At 44.1% G+C, this 25,964-nt stretch overlaps 1 protein-coding gene across 1 annotated transcript in view; it reads left to right on the top strand.

The window, feature by feature from the left end:
* The window catches only part of AGO2 (argonaute RISC catalytic component 2), a 48,700-nt gene that overhangs the window by 15,872 nt on the left and 6,864 nt on the right, over positions 1-25,964 (top strand). Inside the window, exons 2-11 of the mRNA XM_063450252.1 lie at positions 2,449-2,556; positions 10,737-10,932; positions 21,220-21,343; positions 21,798-21,979; positions 22,144-22,280; positions 22,987-23,121; positions 23,848-23,935; positions 24,078-24,225; positions 24,996-25,115; positions 25,394-25,516. Coding sequence (XP_063306322.1) covers positions 2,449-2,556; positions 10,737-10,932; positions 21,220-21,343; positions 21,798-21,979; positions 22,144-22,280; positions 22,987-23,121; positions 23,848-23,935; positions 24,078-24,225; positions 24,996-25,115; positions 25,394-25,516 — 1,361 coding nt within the window. The remainder of the gene's footprint in view (positions 1-2,448; positions 2,557-10,736; positions 10,933-21,219; positions 21,344-21,797; positions 21,980-22,143; positions 22,281-22,986; positions 23,122-23,847; positions 23,936-24,077; positions 24,226-24,995; positions 25,116-25,393; positions 25,517-25,964) is intronic.

Raw genomic sequence — 25,964 nt, 5'->3', positions numbered from 1 at the left:
AACAACCCATGTTAATTCCAGGTTGTGAGGCAACAAAATACGAAAAATGCCAATGTGGTGAATACTTTTGCAAGGCACTGTAAAGGGAATCAACACCATAAAGGAGGAAACTATATATATTTAAAAGAAGAAAAACTACCACAACAAGAGGACATAGTCCTAAATTAGAGGGGCAAAGGTTTTAAAATATCAGGAAGCATTACTTTACTGAGAGGGTAGTGGATGCTTGGAATAGCCTTCCAGCTGAAGTGGTAGAGGTTAACACAGTGAAGGAGTTTAAGCATGCGTGGGATAGGCATAAGGTTTTCCTAGCTATGAGAAGGCCAGGGGCTAATGAAAGTATTTAGAAAACTGGGCAGACTTGGTTCTGATCTGCCGTCACATTCTATGTTTCTAATGTCTGTTGCACACTAGCCTATCTTACCTGAGGGAGGAGGACAGTTCAGCGCTAGAATTAAAGCTAGAGGCTGAAAGGTAACTGGGTAGGTGGATGTTAACTTCAACTATGTCGTGGTATTTTTTAATAGAATTTTCTAGATAGCATTTTTTGATACTTTAAATCTCCTCCTTTTTAGTCATTGGCCTCTCTTCTAGCAGTGGGTTCCAGAAATTCATTGTAGTTTGTCTTTCAAGGTTATTTACTAAACCTGTAACTGGAAAACGAAGCGTGGGGCTAGTGTTTCTTTCGCTAGTGTGCTTGCGTAACATATTTTTTTTCTTTTTAAATAGTAGTACTTTTTAATTACAAGTAACTAAACATTTGAATTTAGATTGGGGTGGGGAAGTTGTCATGTGTTTATACCTTAATATTGGTATATATATATATATATATATATATATATATATATATATATATATATATATTTTTATTTTATTTTTTTTTTATTTTTTTTTAAAATTATAAACAAAGGGGGAGGAATTGGTTATTGAATGTGGCTGGGCAAATGCTGGGGCCCACATAGCCTTCCCCTCACCTAGTACTCATTACATAAACAATGCACAGCTGTTATCATTCCAAAATATATCAGCACTTTCTCATTTCACCTTTAAGCACACTGTACCCTTGTGCATAGCTCTGAATTGTCCCCATAGAGGCTATTAGTATATTTATTTAAATTCCCTGCAGGCCTGCCCACATAGCAACCTTTATATAGTATGTTGTAGGGAAGCGCCAAAGGTCTTAAAGGATAAATGTTCTCTCTGAGCAAGCCGTAAATTCCGTATGTGTATACATAATAATAAAACTGACTTTACTGTCCACATTGGGGAAACTTTAAAGGATCACTATAGGGTCAGGAACACAAACATGTATCCCTGACCCTACAGGGTTAAAACCACTATCTGGACCCCTCATGCCTCCACAAATATAGCAAAATTGTACAGTATTCATGCCAGAAGCTGTAGATCTGCATGCTGTTTGGCTTTAAAAAAAAAAGCAGTCTGCTGACATCATCAGAGCCAGCATGATTTAAACACAGCCCTGGCCTATCAGCATCTCCTCATAGAGATGAATTGAATCAATGAATCTCTGAGGAAAGTTGAGTGTCTGCATGCAGAGGGAGGAGATACTGAATGTTTGGATGCATTTTAGGCAGCCATGACCCAGGAAGGATCTCTACCAGCTATCTGAGGAGTGGCCAGTGAAGTTATCACTAGGCTGTAATGTAAACACAGCATTTTCTCAAAACACTGCGGTACTTGCATTTGCTGGCACTGCCATATTTACTAGGTGCAACAAGGGTGCATTTATTTTAATTTTATTTTTCTTCCCTCAAAGGGATTCTCTGCACACCAAAATAACCTTTTACTTAATGAAGTGGTTTTGGTGTAGATATGTCTCACTGCTCAATTTTCTGCTATTTAGGAGTTGGATCACTTTGCTTATGCAGCCTCCCTACTAACTTCCTGTAAAGAGATCTAATATTTAAACTTCCTTTATTGAACCGTATGTTTAATCTTAATTAGACGGTCCGGTTAAATGCCTGCCAGTGCAAACGGCAGCCTCCTGTGTGTTTTTATATAGATATAATAGATCTAGATTATTTTTATTTTTTTAACTTTTTTTAAAATTGGTATTTCTCTCGCCTCTCCGTCAAATCTTTTGGCATAGACTCCATGATGACTATCTGATGCAGTAGGGCACAAAGGACCACTCACAGACGGTCCTGTTCTCATAAGCATAGCAACCACAGGACATGTTTGCAACTTCACTTGTGCATCTACACTAGCAAGGTTGCAAACAAGAAAATAGCCAGAGTTGTTTGAGTTGCCCAGATGTATGAAAAGTGAGGCTTGCTTTTGAAACCGTCATGCTTAGGATATTATAACTTGACAATCGCTGAAACTAGAATGATTTGTTTAGATTTTAGGCAGGATTCTGTTCATGGTTTTTATGGATCTGCTGACTTTACTGGATTTGCCTTATTTACATATTTTCTTTCCCTCCAGGGCATGGACAAGCAGAAGATTTGTGTAACTTATCAACCCTTGTCCTGCCAATCACTGTTGGAGATGTTGATGGTCCTGGTGGAGGTGGACGTCTGCTGAAGGTTACAGGTATGTATAGAAATGTGGTAAATCCTCCCTCTAATGCTATGTTGTTAATGTTTCTGTAAAGGACATACTGACACTAAATGACTGCTTTTGAGAAGGAATCTTGAAAGTTTGAATTTCAAGGAATTTTGAAAGTTGTCTTGTTTACAATTTGGTGATTATGCCCCAAAAGACATGAAGAGGTAAAATCCATGCTTTGTTTCCTTTTGGGTCTGGGGGGGGGGGGGGGGGGGAGGGAGAGAGGGAGAGAGAGAGAGAGAGAGAGAAACGGCTTGCAGAAACTGCAGGCACACTATCACAATTTTCTGCCTCAAATTTTAAAAATGGTCACATTTACAAACTGTCAAAGCAGTTTGTGTGTGTGTGTATTGTATTATATTGTGATAACTTCTTATTTACTGAATTTGTAATGTATTGCTTAAATTGAATCGTTTCTGATCGGTTTACTTTAAGTGTGAACGTGCGTTTTTATGACCTAGCAAGACTGCCTTTTTTTTTTTAATTTATTTATTTTTCCTCTGATATTCTGGTGCATATTCTACACAAATTGGCTTTTTCATTGTTGGACACACTTTCTGTTAAAGTCATGTTACTATAAACCCTACATAAGACCTTGGGGCACCAAAATGAATTTGGCTTTGTCTGGTGGCCCTTGGTGCTGTCACCTTTATGTTAAACAGTTTTCAAAGTACTGGAAGGCAGAGAAGTCAGGAAGACTGTACCAAGTACTGTCTTCCTGGCTCCTCTGCCTCCCTATATATACCATTCTAAAGCATTTATCTCAAAATGTGACTGGGGTAGGAAAAAGGCATCAGTCGTCACTCTCTGCCTATTATTGGTGCACATTGAAAGGCTTCTGCATTAGGTCTGCAGGAGGTGGCATTGGAAACAGCACTCTGGGTTACAGTTTGCAAATGGTGTATCTCCATAATTTAGGATGTCGCGTAAGACATCCTGATACCATAACTTCATTGAGAGTTGCTATGGCTCCCAAATAATAATTTTTAGGTTGGAGGGCACAACCTGCAGAAGCATGGCAACAAAATGCACAATTTGCCTGGCCATTAAAGTGTTAAACAGTCTCGACCGTCACTTTTATAGGTTACAGAATTTCCTGATTGCCCATATAATGGGCAAATAACCTTTATGGCTCATGAATTTAAATTCAAAGTGCTGACTGGAGTCACAGTAAGTGATCAGTATGAAGTGTTATCTCTGTAAAATAGATAATATTCCAGACCTTAGGTGTGGCTATCTTTCAGAGAAATGTTCCCTACTGATAAGTCTCGAGCCAGCTGTCTTCAGTATATTTGCAAGAGTCTAGACTGGCTATTTCATTTTCAAACCACCAGAAAATGTGTAAAGCAGGCAGTTTGTAGCAGTTTTTAAAATACAATGAACACTTCTACACTACCTCTGAAAACGTAATAATGTTGTACATTAAAGAATAACTTTTGAAATGGGACATTAGGGGGTTTCATTTTAATAAAGTAAAGACAACGTACTTCGAGCATGAATGTTCTTGAATTAATTCCTCCCTCCCTAACCAGGCTTTTTTGAAAATGTTTAGTGGTTTAAATGGTCAGCTCACTGATACATTTATTTTGATGAATGTCAAAACCATCTGTACCCCAGAGTTGGTTATTGCTGTCTGGACATTACAAACACCTTTCATTCTTTTTTTTTAAAGTGCACATTGGAAAGGTGACTTGCATTTACTTCATGGCAAAACAAATTACCAATCACTTATTTTTAACTGGCTTCAAGTGGGGAAAATTATTTTAAAATTAATAACCAAATGGTACAGAGATATTCATGACTTCTTGTATAATGTTGGCATAGTTCATGCTTAAATCCCACAGTCCCAAAATTAAATTTCTCACTGAGGAAACTAGGCTGTTATATTGAGCACTGCATTAGTGTGCCACATGTAGCCCGAACCCCCCTTCATTTCATGAAGTGCTTGGCATGCCATTTGTTGGTAAAGGGTTAATGTTTACACAGGTCTGTGTCAATTGTAAGAGAATTCCGCATTCTCCTTTATCAGCTTAACTTGGCTTTTATTTTTAAAAACAAAAAACTCTCTATTGGCTGATCATTTTACGGAGAAACTACAGGCACCAAATATTAAATGATGCATCCTCTACAGCTGCTTGCAAAATGTATTTTCTTGCATCCTGTTAAATGTTTCTGCAAAACCATAGACCGTGACCTCTTGTTGCCTCCCATGCACCTTTGACTGTACTGGCTTCTCATTTGGCACCCTCCAAACACGTATGTATGTATGTATGACACATACAGCCTTCTTATAGGCTGTTCGGGTGCTTTATACACCACCACTCTTGCAATGATGACCTGTTAGTATGTGGCGTCCAAAATACATCCAACTGGTGTATGGCTTAAACGCGCTACACTTGGTTAGAACCAAACTATTCTCTCCACACTTTGGGGAGAGATCACCCTGTGGGAGATTGCTGCACTTGGCACCATGCACAAAACTCTGCATGAATGTAAATGGACTGATGGGATCTGTAGTACGGTGATTATTAAGTACAGCCTATTGGCCAGTTCTACTCCTGTATTCTCATGGTGCTTGACCTTGTATCAGGCTAGCTGAGTGTTACAGAAATCCTTTTTACTTTATCAATTTTTCCCGACATTATTGGAAGGGGTAATTAAGCCACATGCAGAGGGCAACTAAATCATGCACCCATGTGTCAACTTTACTCTCTCTCATTCAGCAGAGATGTGCTTATCTTGGAATCTTTAGGCTAAATTGACTTGTTTACTAGTGGGCCGCAGCGTGTCTTTCACTAACCTAGACACAGAATGGTATGGCAGATAAGAATGACCATTCCCTATCTAGAGTATTCGAGCTCTTGTTTCCTGCAGAAGTCAGAAAGACTTAAGATACTATCTAAATCTCTTCTGGAAGGCTTTTGCAAGGCTTCTTTTATTTCTTGGATTTTTTTTTTCATCAATATTTAAAGGGACACTAAAGCCACCAGAACAACTACAGCTTAACGCCGTTACGGCTGTCTACACCGCCCCAATTATAATGGTCTTTAAAGCTGTTGCGGTGACAGAACCCTGTAACAGCTTAAGCCCCCAGGAGCTCCGTGGTACTTGCCTCCGCCGTGATCCTCTTCGGGAGGACTGTGACCGCTCAGGCAGCCCTCCCACGGCAAATCAGGCCCCTGGGGTCATGTGATTGCTCTCAGAGTGATCACATGACCACAATCGCTGGCTGTGGATCTACCTGCTGAGGGACTGTCTGGGCTGTCAGTCTCCCTGCTGGTGGGTAGTATAATTTTTTTATTTTTCAATTTTTTTTTTTAACATGTAAAATTTTACTGTTATATGTAACGTCCTATGTAGTGTATTTTAATATTAATATAAGTACATATATTGGTATTAAAATACACTTCGAATGTAGATAGTGTGTGTGTGTGTGTAATTTCATTCCAACTATTTTGTTATCAATATATAACAAAATGCTTAGTGTGTGTATATATACATATTTTTTAAATTCTACATGTATATTTAAGTAATCTTTTAACATAATTATGTGATTTTACTAATTAAAATTTGATTGACATGCCTGACAACCCAGGCAGAAAGTGCAGAGAATTTAATTTACAAGCACTATATTTAACCCTGTAACTTTCCAAGACACCATAAAACCTGTACACGATGGGTACTGTTTTACTAGGGAGACTTCGCTGAACACAAATATTAGTGTTTCAAAATTATATTATAATGACCTTTTCAATAAAAGTGAAGTTTTTTGCACTTTTACTAACTATTATTGTTATAATAAGCTTTACTGTTTTGAAACACTGTGTTCAGTGAAGTCTCGCAAGTATAACAGTACCCCCATGTACAGGTCTTATGGCGTTTTGGAAAGTTACAGGGTTAACTATAAGGATTGCATTTCATTTTTTTCACATTGAAATTTGCCAGATTAATAATGTTGCCTTTGAGACCGTATGGTAGCCCAGGAATTAGAATTACCACCATGATGGCATCGCATTTGCAAAAGTCCAATCAGTTCTAGTAGCCACTTAGTCACAAACACTGGCCAAATTTGTTTTTGGCTTTTTTTTCACACAAAAACAAATATGAACGCTAACTGGCTACTAAAAAATACTGGACATTACCCCACTTGCAATACCTTGGGTTGTCTAATTTTGCAAATGGTAGGCCATCATGGGGGTAATTCTCATTTCTGGGCTACCACAAAGTCTCAAAGGTAACATTACTAATCTGGCAAATTGTAATGTGAAAAAAATGGAATGTGCTATATTTGACCCTGTAACTTTCCAAAGCACTGTAAAACCTGTTAATGGGGGGTACTGTTGTACTTGTGAGACTTTTTTGCGGAATACAAATGTGCATTTTATTGCAGTAAAAGCTAACAGTATTATGACATTTACAGCTAAAATGTCAGGCGGAACTACAATTTAAAAAAAATGTAAATCTTAATTTCTGTTTTTAATTTTATTCATAATGTTTCATATATGAATAGTTCACGAGAAATTAAAACCCTGTCTCTCCTGAACAAAATGATATATAAGTGTGGGTGCACTTAATATGAAAGAGGTGAATTACGGTTTAACATTGACTTTGTCCTGAAGGGGTTAATGTAGTTGTTCTTGTGAGTATAATCGCTCCCTTCAGGCATTTCCATGTAAACACTGCCTCTTCAGAGAAAAGGCAGCGTTTACATGTCCCTTAGGGACACCTCCAAGTGGCCACTCCTTAGATGGCCACTGAAGGGGCTTCCTGGCTCAGGGCTGCACAGTAAGCAGCCCTGCCGTTCAGTGTCCCCACGCTCTGAATGGAGACGCTGAATTTCCATCATAGAGATGCATTGATTCAATGCATCTCTGTGAGGAGGTCCTGATTGGTCAAAAGGGCATCTGCCCCTGCCCCGTGCTAATTTTGGCCAATCCAATGCTTTCCCTATGGCAAAGCATTGGATTGGCTAAAAATCGGCCATTTTGACCTAGAAAAGGGGGCGGAGCCAGACCTGCGCGGCGCTGGAAATAAGGGGAGTTTTAGACCGGGATAAGGGCCTAAATGGTGGGTTAAAGGACCACTATAGGCACCCAGACCACTTCAGCTTAATGAAGTGGTCTGGGTGCCAGTTCCATCTAGAATTAACCCATAGCTGTAAACATAGCTGTTTCAGAGAAACTACTATGTTTACATTAGGGTTAATCCAGCCTCTAGTGGCTGTCTCATTGACAGCCGCTAGAGGCGCTTCCGCGCTTCTCACTGTGATTTTTCAGTGAGAAGACGCCAGTGTCCATAGGAAAGCATTGAGAATGCTTTCCTATGGACTGATTGCGTGCGGCTCTGGCTGCGCATGCGCATTCAGACGAAGAGTTAGAGTCCAGGCGCCGAAGAAAGGTAAGGGATTAACCACTTCCTCCCCCTAGAGCCCGGCGGGAGGGAGGACATGAGGGTGGGGGCACTATAGTGGTCCTTTAATTCCGGTCTCAATATTTGCTAAATTTCAAATATTAGTGCGTATATGAAGATAATCAAATTTAAAGAGACACTACAGTCTCCAGAACAACTACAGCTTATTGTATTTCTTCTGGTGAGTATAATCATTCCCTTCAGGCTTATTGCTGTAAACTCTATTTTCAGAGGAAATGCATTGTTTACATTAGTCTAGGGATACCACCACTGGCCACTCCTCAGGTGGCTACTAGAGGTGCTTCCTTGGGGCAGTGCTGCACAGTCATTCAGTGTCTCTACCCTCTGCGTGGAGACACTGAACTTTCCTCATAGAGATGCATTAGTTCAATGCATCTCTATAGCGAGATGCTTATTGGCCAGGGCTGTGTTTGACTTGTGCTGGCTCGGCCCCTGATCTGCCTCCTTGACAGTCTCCACCAATCCTATGGGAAAGCATTGTGATTGGCTCAGATCACCGCTTCTGATGTCAGCCAAGCAGGCAGATCAGGGGCAGAGACAACTGCAGTCAACATTAATAAAAGTAAGATTTTTTTTATTTTTATTTTACATTTTTTTTTTTTTCAGTGCATAAGGTGTTACAGCTTTACACGGGGTACCCCAAAGGCAATCCTCGTGTTGGTCAGACAATAGGTACAATGGGGTATACGTTTGTATGTGCACATTTTTTTTTTTTGTGATGGTCTCGTTCTGACAAAAGGATATTACAGCATTATTTAGTCGATTAATTACATAGAGGTGTAAGTTATGCAGGTATGCTATACAAGTCATATACGGTTACTTAAACAGGTAGTTGCGTTACACATGCGTAGGCCCTGTGTTTTGCGTGCTGATGTTTGTCCAAGATTGCTCCTAGGTTACTCACCCGGGGAGGCAGGGTGCATGATTTAATTACAGGCAGCGCGTGGGGGCACATGGTAGACAAAATGGCCTGAAACATAGCTGTTGTAAGCAATGTGTGAGTGCAGACTGAATAGTGGTTACTGCAATGGTAATGTGTGTTGGCATGGTATGTGTTGCAGTGTGTGAGGTGTAAGCAGTATGCTGTGGTCAGAGGTGCAGCATGTACATGTTACATGTGTTAAAGCCAGGCAGCTATCATACTAATTATAGGATTATATCACCCAGTCCGTTCTAGAGTTCGTGTAGCGGCACACGCGTCACTGACATGGCGTGTCCGATGCTTCATGGGTGGCAGTGTGTATATAATCCGCCAGTGTTGGTTTCGGCCCGTCAGCGCGACCCGGTGTTAGTCTCCTTGTAGGCTGAGGTTCCTCTCCAGATGCGTCGCCCGGGCTTGCTGCTGTTAGGAGTTGAGAGGAGCGGTCTCCCAGGTCGGCATTGGGGGTTGTTTTTCTGGCGTGTGGCTCCCAGCGGTTGACGGCAGAATCATGGGTATGGAGTTGAGTCTCTGCAGGTTGGTGACTCCGTCTCTCCGTTACCGGTAAGCCTCTGCTGCTGCCTGTCTACCAATGGATTGTGGCTCTGACGGGTGAGCTGTCGCTTGGCAAGCTGATGGAGGGTGAAGCCGCCGTCTGTTCAGGCTTCCTGAGCCCGTGCTTGTTCGTTGCCCTCTGTGCACGTGGCAGTCGCCATCTTGTGCGGTGCGGTCGGGCCCTTAAGCGTGTCTATGGCGCCTGTGTGTTCCGGATGCCATGCCTCCAGGTGGGGACCGGGATCACCCCCCCGGTCCATAGGGGGGGGGACCAGGGCCGGATCCGCTCTAATTCGAGCCCCAGGCTGGGCGCTGTGAGGCAGGATAGCGGAGCGTCGGCCGCCCGCTCCACTCACCGCCGAAGAAGGCCGGGGTATCGCAGTCCTCTCCTCCAGGGGACTGTAGCTTAACAAGCCAGCCTCTCCCTGGCTCCAGCAGGCCCTCAGCTTTGGGCAGTCTAGTGGTCGGTCGTTCCTTGGGCAAACTTTGATTTTTCCGGCGTATTTGGATTTGAAGCAGCAGGAGCTCCTTCTGCTTGCGACCGGCCATCTCGGCGGTCCGGCCCCGCCCCCTAAAAGTAAGATTTTACTATATTTAGGGGTCAAGGGGGCTAAATGGTGTGTTTAACACTAGTGTCAGGAATAAATGTTTTTTTGTTGTTCCTGACCCTAGTGTTCCTTTAAGCAAAAATAGCCAATCTACCAAAATCTAGTTTGGCTATAGTCACCTCTTGCTATTTTGTCCACCTCCTTTATGCTACTACTCTTGGCTGACATGTTTGTGTACCTTTTGGGAAATTTGAATGACACAAACCTATTAAAACCTGGTGTTAAAGGAACACCCTGGATACAAAACATTTTAGCTTGTTTAAATCACTTTTTGTCTAGAGTCTGTCATATTTGTGACAATTCATAAAAAATGCTATAACTCTATATTTAACATTTAATAGCTACAATTAATTCCAAACATCTTGGTTATATCCTGTCTGGTTTGGTACCAGCGCACACTTCATCTGCAGCTTACCATGTTGTTCTTTACCAATGGTTGTTGTATAGCTTCTCAGTAATGTATTCTAATATGTGCTGATTTGCTGTATTCTACACAATGAGTTTTTACCCATGGGTTACAATCACAACCTCCAGTGATCTCTAACAGTTGCTGTAGGCTTTGTGCAAAAATAACTGAACTATTGGTGAACTATGCTTGGTGTTATGCCTTAATAAAAAACAAGTGTTTTTTTTTTTTGTTTTTTTTATACAAGTTATTCCACCATCTCCTCCTGCACCTACTACCACAAATATCTGCCCATACACTCCCCCAGTGAGGCCAGGCTATGGCACTGCAGGGAGGTCCATCAAGCTTCAAGCAAACTTCTTTGAAATGGAAATTCCCAGAATGGAGCTCTTTCACTACGAAGTGGATATTCGACCAGAAAAATGCCCAAGACGAGTAAACAGGTAAACATTTAATGAAGTGTTTTCCAGTCTTGTTAAAATTAAGTTATTGCTTTCTAGGGTGCTTATAATTAAGGTTATTACAACACCAGGTTTTTATCAGCCTTAATCCCATTGGACATGCAAACTAGAATTAAAAGTACAGATCTGTATCTTAGAGGAATAAAGTGTTTATGGGGAACTAATTAAGTTGGGCATTTTATGTACTGGCATAAGCACTATGCACAATGTTCCTAGATGGAATAAATTACAAGACGTCATAGACAAATGTGTCATTTCCATATGAAACAACCTTCACTAACGTTTCCGTTCGGGACAAACTAAAATGATCTCCTTCCAGGTTTGCATCCATGACTTCAAAAATGCTCAACAACCTCTTTTAAAAGAGCAGAGCAGTGCAGGTCTCGCTTCTCAACATTTATCTTGGCAAACTACATCTAGCTAACATTCACAATGTGTGTATGTGTGACAAAATGCCCCCCCATTCCCCCCAAAAATGATGGATTTAAGTAAATCCTACACATGTGAGGTGTAACCCCAAATTAAGAAATTGTAATAGTTTAACACCAGTGCTTTTTAATACAGTCCTGCATAAAATTAGAAAGTCTATATTTTAGTTTTTTGCTAAATGAGAAATTTATGGATGATGTCACACAGCTGCAATGTCTATAATCAACCAATTTATTCCTAAAATAACAGTGTAGGGGGATTAAAACCAAAGGTGCAAGACTATCTGCAAGACTATCTTTTAGACTTTACATTATACTATATATTTAGCGGCTCCATAAAATGCATTTCTAATGTATTATAGAACATTGGGGGGAAATGGAGTGACACATGGTAACTAATAAGAGGATAGACCACTACAGTGGTGCAGTGTAAAAATCTAACCTAATATTATGTAACTCCCCACCCGCCGTGCTAAATTATATTACTCCATTGAAAGTCTGGTGGGAGAGGGTGAAAACAACCTATTGAAGCAGTTAATTGAATGAAGAAAACTAGAAGCTTCTAATGCAAGAGAATTCTAGATATTAACTGTGCATTATGCTGCACTGCTCCTTGTGAAAGACATTAACCCCTTAAGGACCAAACTTCTGGAATAAAAGGGAATCATGACGTGTCACACACGTTATGTGTCCTTAAGGGGTTAAAGCGAATGTGATCTCATAAAGCCTTGTACAAACTCTTACAAAATTAGAAATTGAGGAAAACTGAGGCATTTGAACAGAAAGTGTGTGTTCTTTTTTCTGTCACTCTAAGCAGCATGACTGGTAATATGAAGTTGTCATGGTGGCTGAAGGCTGTATATGCCTTTCACTATGAAACACTGCACGTTAAACTCATTGCTGCTGGAGATGGGAAGCTTCAGCAGCATCATTGGGGCTTCACTGGACAGCACAGAACACACGTTCCTGGCTGACTGCTAGATCTGTGCATGTTGGATGTTCAGTGGAAGATTGCACTACCTTCCATGCAACCCATGTCCTCCCCCCTACAGCCAGCCAACTATTGGAGAAGAATCTGTCAGAGGGTAGAACATGGCCTTGTTGGAATGGTGAGCTTTAGCTGACCTCATTGGAGGAGCTGGAGGCTATAGTGGAGGAGTCCTGGTGATAGAAGCAAGGGGAGTAAACTGAAACGTACTTTTACTGAGCAAAGTGGGATGGACAGTGATCACATGGCCATCACCTATACTCCTGCAATAGCAATTTTCTAGGTTTGGGACTATAGGTTCCCGGGGACCTGGATTTATTTATTTTAATTTTTTTTTTTTTTTTTTTTTTTTAAGTCCACTGCAGTAAACCCTGACCCTCTAATCCATGTCAGCTTAAAAAAAACTTTGTTTAAAGTGCCCAGGAAATGTAATTGCAGTGGCAATTTTTGTAAACAGTGCTTTGCTCAACAAGCCCACTCTTTCTCTTTCCCTCTCCTCACCTGCAATGTTTTCTATCTTTCTCTAAAATTCTACTATAAATCTCATGGGTTTATTGGACTGCTAGGTTTGCTCTTGGCTTTCTAAAGTGAAAAGCACAAACCAAACACTATTTTCACAATGGGGGTGCTGCTGTAAACCAATATTGATAATACAGTTTTAAAACTTACAAAGGTACTTAAAAAAAAAAAAAAAAAAAAAATAATAATAATATTGGCACGTAAAATACAGGGTATAGTCACACCATATAGCAATGGTTTTTTTAAGCCCACTGTTGCAGACCCCCAATATCTGTAGACTCTTCACTAATCTTAACACGAGACCTGCGTATGGCAAAACCTATTGCTTCAAGTCTCCAAAGGGACACCTGCAGTTGCTGTGAGGGTTATCTGGTCTGGACTCTATAGAACATAGAAAAAGAGGAATTGGAGGACACTCCCTGCACAGATGCCATTAGTTTGCTGTAAAGACCAAAATATATGCAGAATACACATTGGGGTGATTAGTATACACAGTTTATAAACATTCTGTAGTTTGTTCATTTACCCCTTCAGGACGGAGTCAATAGTGCACGTTATGATCAAAACAAAACGTAAACAAAAACTGGAATTTGCGCTATGTCTGTTGAACCGTAATTCATCGCTGTCACATTAAGTGCACCCACACTTATTATATATCATGTTCAGGAGAAACAGGGCTTTAATTTATCAATTACTATTTATATATGGAACATAATTTATTATGAATAAAATAAAAAAAAAATGTGAGAAAATAAGATTTTTTTTTTTTTTTTAAATTGTATTTCCGTCTGCCATTTTAGCTGTGAATGTCATATTTGTAATCAGTGATGTGTCACGAGTACAACAGTACCCCCCATTAACAGGTTTTATGTTGTTTTTGGAAAGTTACAGGCTCAAATATAGAATGTTCCATTTTCAAATTGAAATTTGCCAGATTAGTAATGTTACCTTTGAGACGGTATGGTAGCCCAGGAAAGAGAATTACCCCCATAATGGCATACCATTTGAAAAAGTAGACAAGCCAAGGTATTGAAAGTGGGGTATGTTTAGTCTTTTTTAGCAGCCACTTAGTCACAAACATTGGCCGAAGTTAGCGTTCATATTTGTTTTTGTGTGAAAAAAGCAAAAAACAAATATTTGGCCAGTGTTTGTGACTAAGTGGCTACTAAGAAAGACTGGACATACCCCACTTGCAATACCTTGGGTTGTCTAATTTTGCAAATGGTATGCCATCATGGGGGTAATTCTCATTCCTGGGCTACCATACGGTCTCAAAGGCAACATAACTAATCTGGCAAATTTCAATGTGAAAAAAATGAAATGCAATCCTTATATGTGACTCTCTAACGTTCCAAAACACCATAAAACCTGTACATGGGGGGTACTGTTATTCTCGGGAGACTTCACTAAACATAAATATTATTGTTTTAAAACCGTAAAACATATTACAACAATAATATAGTCCATAAAAGTGCTGTTCGTTTGGAAAAAAATGCGAAAAACGTCACTTTTACTTAAAATATCATCGTTGTAATACAATTTACCAGTTTGAAACACTAATATTTTAGTTCAGCGAAGTTCCCGAGTAAAACAGTACCCCCTATGTACAGGTTTTATGGTGTCGTGGAGAGTTACAGGGTCAAATATAGTGCTTGCGAATTAAATTCTCTGCACTTTCTCCCTGTGTTGTCAGGCATGTCAATCAAATTTTAATTAATCAAATCACATAATTATGTTAAAAGATTACTTAAATATACATGTAGAATTTTAATATATTATACATATATGTATTTAAATTCTATGTGTATACTAATGTAATCTTTTATGTAATTATATGTATTTATCTACCGTATTTTTCGCTCCATAATCGCACCACACCATAAGACGCACCTAGTTTTTAGTGGAAGAGACCCAGAAAAAATATTTTAACAAACTATCCCATAGTGTTTTTTACTATGGGAAAGTTTGTTCAGAATATTTATTTTTTCTCCCCTGTCCAATAGTGTTCCTTACCACCCACTCCCCTCTCCTGTCACATAATGATTTGTAACCCCCCTTCCTCTGTCCCATAGTGATTTTTTGTCAATCTTTATTTTATTGAGGCATGTTATTATGGTGGTACAGAATAAAGAGAGGGAGACATGCAAGGGTCATACAGGTTGTACATATCATGGTAAATTGCAATATCTCCGCAGATTAACGGCCTCATTTTGTATTTTATAAACAAGCTTAACTGAGAGAGTGCATAGTAAAGTAAAAAGGTCAAGATGATGGACATTCAGTGTGTTAAACATGGCTTAATAACATATGTTTTTAGCAGTAACAGGCGAGTGATTGTCATATTGTAGCATAGATTTTTAAACAATGGCGTATTGAGAGTTACCTGCACATTTTTGACATTTAAGGAAAACACGTTTAAACATTTCGATAAGAATCTAAGTAGTATATGTTTCCAGCTTAGTTCAGTAGATTTTCTGCGCTTATTCCTAAACTATAATAATATCAAGATGATTATCTATATTTATAGATTGTTATACACATTATTTTAACTCGCTTAGCAAACTGTATTGTTAGAGTAAGAACAAACAAACAGGTGAGAGCACCCAATGGCCAACAGCTGTGGACTAGACACCCCATTACATACAAGGCTGCACAATGTCACAGCAGGTTAGACAACGCTTCTGAGTGACTAAGGTCACATTACTAGGAGAGGTGGTTGCCATCTAGTCAGGTCTGACTGTAATTCAGGACTTTAACTGAATACTTAAGCAGTATAATTCTATAAGATTGAAAAAAAACTGAGTGCTTTAAAATTATTTGTGGTCATTATAGACCTGCATATTTAGCAGTAGTATAGTGTAATGGGTTGAAATCAGTGTATTCACTAGCTTTTAGTTTTACATAACTTGTAAAAGAGTAGTGTGTAACCTTAAGGAATTCAAGCAAACTCCTGCACCAAAAATAAGCATGACACAGAGCAGAGTCATGAGAGTCAAAGGTAAGCTGCCGCAGGTATGATGTACATGACAGTGATGCCAGCTCTGTGTAATCCCACGGCTGGGAGACCAGTCCATGTCATCCGATGCCCATTCTCGGCAGAGTGTCTGCAGGATCCTCCAGGCCACGGGAGGTGGCAGAGCGCTGCATACGGATCGGGGTCTTCCTCTGGCCCCAGGCCTTTAGAGAGGGCTGCATCATTAAACCACAGGCTCGGTGGCTACGAGAGTCCGAGGCTTTCCCATATCGGGTGCAGTGGGAGACCCGGTTGGTCATCCGCCGCCAGCGGCGGGCGGTCTTCCTGCGAGGTGGGCGATGCTTTAAGGGCTTTCTCCCTTGGGCCCTCAGCCTGGGCAGGTATGTAGGAGTACCCGGGGGCAGTCGCTCCGTCCCCAGCCCCTCTCCTGTCCACTCCGTCTCTGCTTGGACCGGTTTCGAGGTCATGCGCTGTTCCAGTGATGCCCAGAAGCGTTGGAAGCTGTTCTCTATTCGGGTGAGTATACACTCCACCGCAGTGTTACTGTCTCCACCGTGTGTTGCGGATGGCGGGGGCGACGTAGGCCCCGCCGCCATCTTGTTAGGGACTTCGCTTGAGGTGGAGGAGCCTTGTTGTGCTGCCTGAGGCCATGAGGGTGGTCGTGCAAGGCCATCAGGGACCGGGATAACCCCCTCCGGTCCATAGGGGGGGGTGACAAAGCCGGTGAGACCATCCGTCCGGGATCCGCACCAGACACTCAGCGGCCGAGCGGGACGGCGGCCGCCCGCCCCGCTCCCCGCTTCAGCAGGCCGCAGGCCCCGGCCACACGATCTCCCCGCTGGGGTGCACATCTATCAGATCTGAGGACTTCAGGATAGGCAATGGGTCGTCGCAAGTCAGCTGGCAGATATTCCAATGAATTTAGGCAGGTTTGTCGTTTATTTCTTGCTCGTTAGGTGAGAACAGGCAGGAGCTCACCCAACTTGCGACCGACCAGCATGGCGGACCGGCCCCGCCCCCCCATAGTGATTTTTTAACCCCTCCTCCCCTGTCCCATAGTGTTCCCCCCTCCCCTCCTCCCATAGTGTTCCCCCCTCCCCTCCTCCCATAGTGTTCCCCCCTCCCCTCCTCCCATAGTGGTTTCCCCTCCCCCTCCCCTCCTCCCATAGTGGTTTCCCCTCCCCCTCCCCTCCTCCCATAGTGGTTTCCCCTCCCCCTCCCCTCCTCCCATAGTGGTTTCCCCTCCCCCTCCCCTCCTCCCATAGTGGTTTCCCCTCCCCCCTCCCCTCCTCCCATAGTGGTTTCCCCTCCCCCCTCCCCTCCTCCCATAGTGGTTTCCCCTCCCCCCTCCCCTCCTCCCATAGTGGTTTCCCCTCCCCCCTCCCCTCCTCCCATAGTGGTTTCCCCTCCCCCCTCCCCTCCTCCCATAGTGGTTTCCCCTCCCCCCTCCCCTCCTCCCATAGTGGTTTCCCCTCCCCCCTCCCCTCCTCCCATAGTGGTTTCCCCTCCCCCCTCCCCTCCTCCCATAGTGGTTTCCCCTCCCCCCTCTCCTCCTCCCATAGTGGTTTCCCCTCCCCCCTCCCCTCCTCCCATAGTGGTTTCCCCTCCCCCCCTCCCCTCCTCCCATAGTGGTTTCCCCTCCCCCCTCCCCTCCTCCCATAGTGGTTTCCCCTCCCCCCTCCCCTCCTCCCATAGTGGTTTCCCCTCCCCCCTCCCCTCCTCCCATAGTGGTTTCCCCTCCCCCCTCCCCTCCTCCCATAGTGGTTTCCCCTCCCCCCTCCCCTCCTCCCATAGTGGTTTCCCCTCCCCCCTCCCCTCCTCCCATAGTGGTTTCCCCTCCCCCCTCCCCTCCTCCCATAGTGGTTTCCCCTCCCCCCTCCCCTCCTCCCATAGTGGTTTCCCCTCCCCCCTCCCCTCCTCCCATAGTGGTTTCCCCTCCCCCCATAGTGGTTTCCCCTCCCCCCTCCCCTCCTCCCATAGTGGTTTCCCCTCCCCCCTCCCCTCCTCCCATAGTGGTTTCCCCTCCCCCCTCCCCTCCTCCCATAGTGGATTCCCCTCCCCCTCCCCTCCTCCCATAGTGGATTCCCCTCCCCCCTCCCCTCCTCCCATAGTGGATTCCCCTCCCCCCTCCCCTCCTCCCATAGTGGTTTTCCCCTCCCCCCTCCCCTCCTCCCATAGTGGTTTTCCCCTCCCCCCTCCCCTCCTCCCATAGTGGTTTTCCCCTCCCCCCCCTCCCCTCCTCCCATAGTGGTTTTCCCCTCCCCCCCCTCCCCTCCTCCCATAGTGGTTTTCCCCTCCCCCCTCCCCTCCTCCCATAGTGGTTTTCCCCTCCCCCCTCCCCTCCTCCCATAGTGGTTTTCCCCTCCCCCCTCCCCTCCTCCCATAGTGGTTTTCCCCTCCCCCCTCCCCTCCTCCCATAGTGGTTTTCCCCTCCCCCCTCCCCTCCTCCCATAGTGGTTTTCCCCTCCCCCCTCCCCTCCTCCCATAGTGGTTTCCCCCCCCCCCCCTCCCCTCCTCCCATAGTGGTTTCCCCCCCCCCCCCCCTCCTCCCATAGTGGTTCCCCTCCCCTCCTCCCATAGTGGTTTCCCCCCCCCCCTCCTCCCATAGTGGTTTCCCCCCCCCCCCCTCCTCCCATAGTGGTTCCCCCCCCCCTCCTCCCATAGTGGTTCTCCCCCCCCCCCTCCTCCCATAGTGGTTCTCCCCCCCCCCTCCTCCCATAGTGGTTCTCCCCCCCCCCCCCTCCCATAGTGGTTCTCCCCCCCCCCCCTCCTCCCATAGTGGTCCCCCCCCCCCTCCTCCCATAGTGGTTCCCCCCCCCCCCTCCTCCCATAGTGGTTCCCCCCCCCCCTCCTCCCATAGTGGTTCCCCCCCCCCCCTCCTCCCATAGTGGTTCCCCCCCCCCCCCTCCTCCCATAGTGGTTCCCCCCCCCCCCTCCTCCCATAGTGGTTCCCCCCCCCCCTCCTCCCATAGTGGTTCCCCCCCCTCCTCCCATAGTGGTTTCCCCCCCTCCCCTCCTCCCATAGTGGTTCCCCCCCCCCTCCCCTCCTCCCATAGTGGTCCCCCCCCCCCCTCCCCTCCTCCCATAGTGGTTCCCCCCCCCCCCTCCCCTCCTCCCATAGTGGTTCCCCCCCCCCCCCTCCCCTCCTCCCATAGTGGTTCCCCCCCCTCCCCTCCTCCCATAGTGGTTCCCCCCCATCTCCCATAGTGGTTCCCCCCCTCCTCCCCTCCTCCCATAGTGGTTCCCCCCCCTCCTCCCCTCCTCCCATAGTGGTTCCCCCCCCTCCTCCCCTCCTCCCATAGTGGTTCCCCCCCTCCTCCCCTCCTCCCATAGTGGTCCCCCCCCCCTCCCCTCCTCCCATAGTGGTCCCCCCCTCCCCTCCTCCCATAGTGGTTCCCCCCCCCTCCCCTCCTCCCATAGTGGTTCCCCCCCTCCCCTCCTCCCATAGTGGTTCCCCCCCCCTCCTCCCATAGTGGTTCCCCCCCCTCCTCCCATAGTGGTTCCCCCCCTCCCCTCCTCCCATAGTGGTTCCCCCCCCCCCTCCCCTCCTCCCATAGTGGTTCCCCCCCCCCTCCTCCCCTCCTCCCATAGTGGTTCCCCCCCCCCTCCTCCCCTCCTCCCATAGTGGTTCCCCCCCCCCTCCTCCCCTCCTCCCATAGTGGTTCCCCCCCTCCTCCCATAGTGGTTCCCCCCCATCTCCCATAGTGGTTCCCCCCCCTCCTCCCCTCCTCCCATAGTGGTTCCCCCCCCTCCTCCCCTCCTCCCATAGTGGTTCCCCCCCCTCCTCCCCTCCTCCCATAGTGGTTCCCCCCCCTCCTCCCCTCCTCCCATAGTGGTTCCCCCCCCTCCTCCCCTCCTCCCATAGTGGTTCCCCCCCCTCCTCCCCTCCTCCCATAGTGGTTCCCCCCCCTCCTCCCCTCCTCCCATAGTGGTTCCCCCCCTCCTCCCCTCCTCCCATAGTGGTTCCCCCCCCTCCTCCCCTCCTCCCATAGTGGTTCCCCCCCCTCCTCCCCTCCTCCCATAGTGGTTCCCCCCCCTCCTCCCCTCCTCCCATAGTGGTTCCCCCCCCTCCTCCCCTCCCCTCCTCCCATAGTGGTTCCCCTCCCTCCTCCCCTCCCCTCCTCCCATAGTGGTTCCCCTCCCCCCCCCTCCCCTCCTCCCATAGTGGTTCTCCTCCCCCCTCCCCTCCTCCCATAGTGGTTCTCCCCTCCTCCCCCCTCCCCTCCTCCCATAGTGGTTCTCCCCTCCTCCCATAGTGTTAAAATACACTTTGTATGACGTTACATATGTATGTGTGTGTGTGTGTGTGTATAAATGTATAATACTTATTAATTTATTTTTAAACATGTTTAATTTTTTTTTTTTTTTTAATACTTCCCACCAGCAGGGGGATTGTCTGATATTTCAGACCGACACCCTGCTGGCAGATCCATAGCCAGCTATAGGGGGCTTTGAGAATGATCACATGGCCCCCAGGGGCCTCATTTGCCGTGGGAGAGCTGCCTGGGCTGTCAGGCAGCCCTCCAGAAGAGGATCGCGGCGGAGGTAAGTACCCCCGAGGTCCTGGGGGCTGCAGCCGTTACGGCGTTCCATGCCGCCACAGCGGCTTTAAAGCGCGACGGCATGGAACGGCGTTAAGAGGTTAAGGTTAACCTTTTACTCTTTGTGGTACATTTTGGTTCTGACCATCACATTCTGTCCATTCTAAGGATAGTATAGCTTCAGATACCTTATTGGAATAACTGAGTCTGACATTGGCTTTCCTGGTGAACAGAATAATCGGTACTTGATTCATATTACCAGAGCTATCTCTACTAGAAGAAACCTGGAACTGTTACTTTTCTGAAGTATGCAGTTTTGACATTCTAGCCTCTGAGGACAAAGCCTTTGGAAGTAAAGCTTCTGTAGAAGCCTGCTATCAAAAGTTCTACTTCAACTGGATGCAAAGAAGAGCGTTTGCCTACATGTCTCTCGTCCATGCGGTAGCTGTGGATTTATATTTTTGTAAAAAATATTTTTTTTTTTCTCCATTTCTACCCTGCTGACACCTGGATTGACCATGGGATAATGGAGGTGCTAGTGATCAAAGCGCCTGTCTGTTTTCCTTTATATTTTTTTTTCCTCTAGTGAAACCCCACAGGCTCTGCTTCACTCAACCGACACGGTCACAGTACCCCTGTTACTCTGTAATCCATCAGGCACACTTAAACAATAACGACACACACAAAATATAGACTGTATGTATCGGTTTACTCTTTCTAGATAGATCCTTTTTTTTTTTTTTTGGGGGGGGGGGGGGGGGTTTGCTGCTCTCTCATGTATTTATTTTGTGTTCAAACCTCTGCTTCTTGCTTCTTTAGGGAAATAGTTGAACACATGGTGAAGCACTTTAAGAAAGAAATCTTTGGACCACGAAAGCCTGTATTTGATGGACGACGAAACTTATACACGGCATCCCTACTTCCCATTTTGCAAGATAATCAGGTAAGTTGACTGATCCCAAAGCTATATTTTACAATTCTTTCCCTTTTGTATAGCGAATTTGGGTTTCAACAAGAACAAGTGATCTATTCAGATTCCAAAGTTTTGCCTTTTGCAGCCAGTTGTGATTTGCATGTTTGGCCCTTTGCTTTTGATTAGTGTATTCAACTTTTATTTAATGGTTTGTCTGCTTTAGAATGAATTTGCCTATGTTACACGTGTTCATGTGAAACTGGCAGAAAACCTTATACGTATGATTAGTCCATTTCAGTTTTAGGGATCTTATCTTTTTATGGCTGCTGGCAAAATATACCTTTTTCAGGAATGGTCGGTAACTGCTTTAATATGTGTTTATGGCCCACTGTTTAATGTACTATGTTGGTCGCAAACAGTTACCTGAAATCTATTTCTACCCCGTCCCCCCCAATCCCCCTTGTTCCTGTCATGCTTACTTTAGGTGGAGTTGGAAGTGACACTGCCTGGTGAGGGAAAGGATCGTCTCTTTAGGGTTGCTATCAAATTTGTGACCAGTGTAAACCTTCGTGATCTTCATGATGCACTGGATGGTGTCATCCCCAGTGTTCCATATGAGACCATTCAGGCACTGGATGTGGTCATGAGGCACTTGCCTTCTATGAGGTATGAACTTGTCTATGCTAGTGTGTTTGTTTTTTTTAATTTGAACCAAGTTTAGCAAAAAGTCCTGATGTTTTCTGTAGAATCTGAAATCCTTAATCTGTCAATTACTTAAAGCAAGGTAGTGTGAAATCTTCATAAATTACTTTTGTGCTCTTGTATGGCAGATATACTCCAGTTGGAAGATCCTTCTTCACGGCATCTGAAGGGTGTGCAAATCCTCTTGGCGGTGGAAGAGAAGTGTGGTTTGGTTTCCATCAGTCTGTTCGACCTTCACTATGGAAAATGATGCTTAACATAGATGGTAATGTCTGCTTTCACTGTAAAATATCTAATGTGTAAACTGGCAGAAGGTGATATGCAGGGAACTCTGCTTAGGAAATGACTTTGTACCCTAGCATACTGAATGCTAGTTTATTCCGATTGAGCTGGCACAGTGGAACTAATTCAGTACTTGCCTTCTAACTTGTAAAGCTCACGTATCTTGGTGTATTATGAAATATAACTTAAATTCAATTTATTGCCAGTTAATGACCAGTGTAAATTTTCAGTGGCTAGTAAATGGCCTCCATCCATACACTAGTTAAAAGTAACTCTGCATCAGATTAGTAGTGCTGATTCCACAGGTCTGGGTGCATTCTGAACCTGGAATTTAATTAAAAGGCTTACCACCCCACATCTTTGATCTTGCTATAACCTTTAACTTGCCTGTGTCTACAAGTCACCCCTTCTATTATTCCATTGTTAGTGATGAAACTACAAATGTGGTACTTGCTGTACAGACTCTCTCAGTGCTCATTGAATTGTGCCATGAACATCCATTGCTGGAGCTTTATCTGTGCAGGAGTGTGTAATCTCTGATAATTCAAACATGATGCTATTGATGAGATCACAGCTGTATGATATAACATTTTTTTTTTTTGTCTGTTAAATTATTTAAAATAAGTTCTTCGTTATTTTATATTTTATCCAGCAGTCATGTAACATTTGTATATATTTCCCCCCCCTAGTGTCTGCCACCGCTTTTTATAAAGCCCAGCCCGTGATAGAGTTTATGTGCGAGGTTCTTGATTTCAAGAGCCCTGAAGAGCAAATGAAATCGTTAACAGATTCTCAAAGGGTTAAATTTACAAAGGAGATAAAAGGTGAGGCAATGTGAATCCTAATGGCATAATTGGTCTTAAATTTAAACGTTACTGGTCCAAGGTTTTTGGTGTTCACTTGGTCAATGATGCTTGTTATTGGATTGACACGTGATCTACTGAATATTGTGGTAGGATGAAGAAACTTGGGCACAGGTTTGGTACTCCCTTACTTAAAACTTCCTGACCCTGTTCAGAGAGTGAAACGGTTTGTGGATATAGACAATGCTTGCAAATCTGTTAGCCAGGTTCTAATACTTTAATTTTTTTTGTCTTCCCAATTAGTCCGACCTGCAACTATATGGTCAGGCAAGATTGGGAGAGTAAGGGAGATAGTCCTCACACTCTGTGTAATGCATAGATGTGCATCGGAACACTAAAAAGGGCAAAGCGCAAACCAATCCTGCATAGTATTTATATGTGCTCCCTGAGTGTTAATGTATAATGGGTATCTCTGGGTTGAGAAGCAATTTCATATACACATTAATGAGCAAGCTCCTACTTGGAAAGGGAATGTTATAAGCGGCATCCTGCAATGGGCACTTAAAAGTAATTATTTTATTTATTTTATTTTTTTTACATTTTATTATTTTATTTTTTCAGGGGAGGAGAGACCTGAGGGATTTGACTCGTTAGCTGCACAGTTAACCCCCTCCAAGTGTTAAACAATTCTAGCAACAACAATGCATGATTCGTTAAATTCTAACACTATGTTCTCCCTTGTCATAGGCCTGAAAATAGAAATCACTCATTGTGGACAAATGAAGCGTAAATACAGGGTGTGCAATGTCACAAGGAGACCTGCAAGCAGCCAGACGTAAGTACCTAAGAAATTCTACTTGAGCAAATTATATTTGTAAACCTTTTTTTGGTAATGCAATTCTCCAATCTTTTTAAATGTGTGTTTTTTTTTTTTTTTTTTTTTTTTTTTTCCTCCCCGCTTTTCTTCTTTTGTACAGGTTTCCTCTTCAGCTGGAGAATGGTTCAACAACAGAGTGCACTGTTGCACAGTATTTTAAGGATCGACACAAAATAGTACTTCGCTTTCCTCATCTGCCTTGTTTACAGGTTGGACAGGAGCAGAAGCATACATACCTACCTCCTGAGGCAAGTGTCATTTTGGAATGAAAGAGCTTTAAAGGAACAATCTAGCGTTTGTTGGAACACTAGCACAAGTTATAATGCTGCCTTGTATCCCCTTCACACTGGTCTCGCCATGACCGTCCTGCCTCCATAAGGAAGCATCGGGAGGCTAGTAAGCATGCCCAGTCGGCATCTCCTGAGAGAATGCGCTGACCCAATGCACCTCTTTGAGGAGTGTTTGGCATATCTATGCAGAGTGTGGTAACGCTGAACATTGGTCCTGCTATCTTTGTAGTACCTCATCCAGGATGTCCCTATAGTGACTGAGTGAAAGGCATTGTTTACACTACGGAGCATGAAGGGACAGGCATATGCCTCAGAACAGCAACATTAAGCTGTAGTGGTGTGTAGTCTCTTTATATGACTAATAAGCATGTTAGGACCTGTTTCAGTGCAGGCTTATAAAACTGTAAAGTACGGAACGCCACATATACCATCTAGCTTTACTTCTCCGCGTCAGTTGTGATACTTGGCAGGAAACCAGGTTGAATTGTGATGAAATTGCATACAGCTATTTGTACTATGTAAAGTAAATTGGTGGGAGCCTTCTGAACGCAAATTTTGTAACTTGCATAATAAGCTGAAAGCATTGAGCTGGTTCTGCGCCTTGCACATTTTCAGATGACTTTGAAAACTATGACCACTTAAACCACAGTGCTCTTCCTCTGAAAACTGAGTATTTATGGATGTCTGAACACAGAGAATTAAGTCTGTCCTTTCTTCTCTTCACTCAGGTTTGCAACATTGTGGCAGGACAAAGATGTATAAAGAAGCTAACAGACAATCAGACCTCTACTATGATTCGAGCAACTGCTCGCTCAGCTCCAGACCGCCAGGAAGAAATTAGTAAATTAGTAAGTTTTGTTTGTGGTGTGTGTGTTCTGGGGGGTGGGCAGGGGGATTGTAATGGGCTTGTATATTCTTGCTTTGCTTGATTGAAATTATATTGTAGTGAAATTTTAGTTGAAACTAAATGTATTTATGATGAACTCTAGTTGTAAGCAAATTATAAAAGTTAAAACATTGCCATAAGTCTGATCATCTTGTGCTTCGAAGTAATTACCCAGGTAATATCTACTTATTTAAAGGTATGATGCAATGTAATTTTTTTTTTTTTTTTTTTTCCCCCCAGATGCGAAGTGCTAGTTTTAATACAGACCCATTTGTAAGAGAATTTGCCATCATGGTGAAAGATGACATGACCGATGTCACCGGCAGAGTCCTTCAACCTCCTTCAATCCTTTACGGAGGCAGGGTATGGGAAGAACCAAATGCTCCTGCGGTAGCCACCTCTATTGATCTCTACAGTGTCTTGCTGTGTGGCTTTGCCGTGCTTTACAATGCAGCAACAATGTTATCAGCCTCTTAGAGCCATAATGCTGGCAAAGCATCAAGGCAGATATAGTCCATGTCTAAAGTGCCAATGGTTGCCTACCCCTGCATCTTTACATAAACAGACTTTGCATGAACACCAGTATGCAATGGATAATCTAACCACCAAAACAACTTTTACTTAATGAAGCCATTTTGGTGTGTTTGTGCCTAAGCAATCTCACTGATAAATTCTTTGGCATTTTTATGCAGCTCTGTCCCCAATCCCCTGGCTGTATAAAATAGTTTAATTTTCACAGTACAGCTTGGTTTCTTTAAAAGCTATTATCTCCTTAAATGAACTTTAATAACACACTGAAAGCTGCTGTGGG

The sequence above is a fragment of the Pelobates fuscus genome, chromosome 4, assembly GCF_036172605.1.
Source record: "Pelobates fuscus isolate aPelFus1 chromosome 4, aPelFus1.pri, whole genome shotgun sequence".
Lineage (NCBI taxonomy): Eukaryota > Metazoa > Chordata > Amphibia > Anura > Pelobatidae > Pelobates > Pelobates fuscus.
The sequence above is the reverse complement of the archived record's forward strand: the minus strand, read 5'-3'. Positions and strand labels throughout refer to the sequence as shown.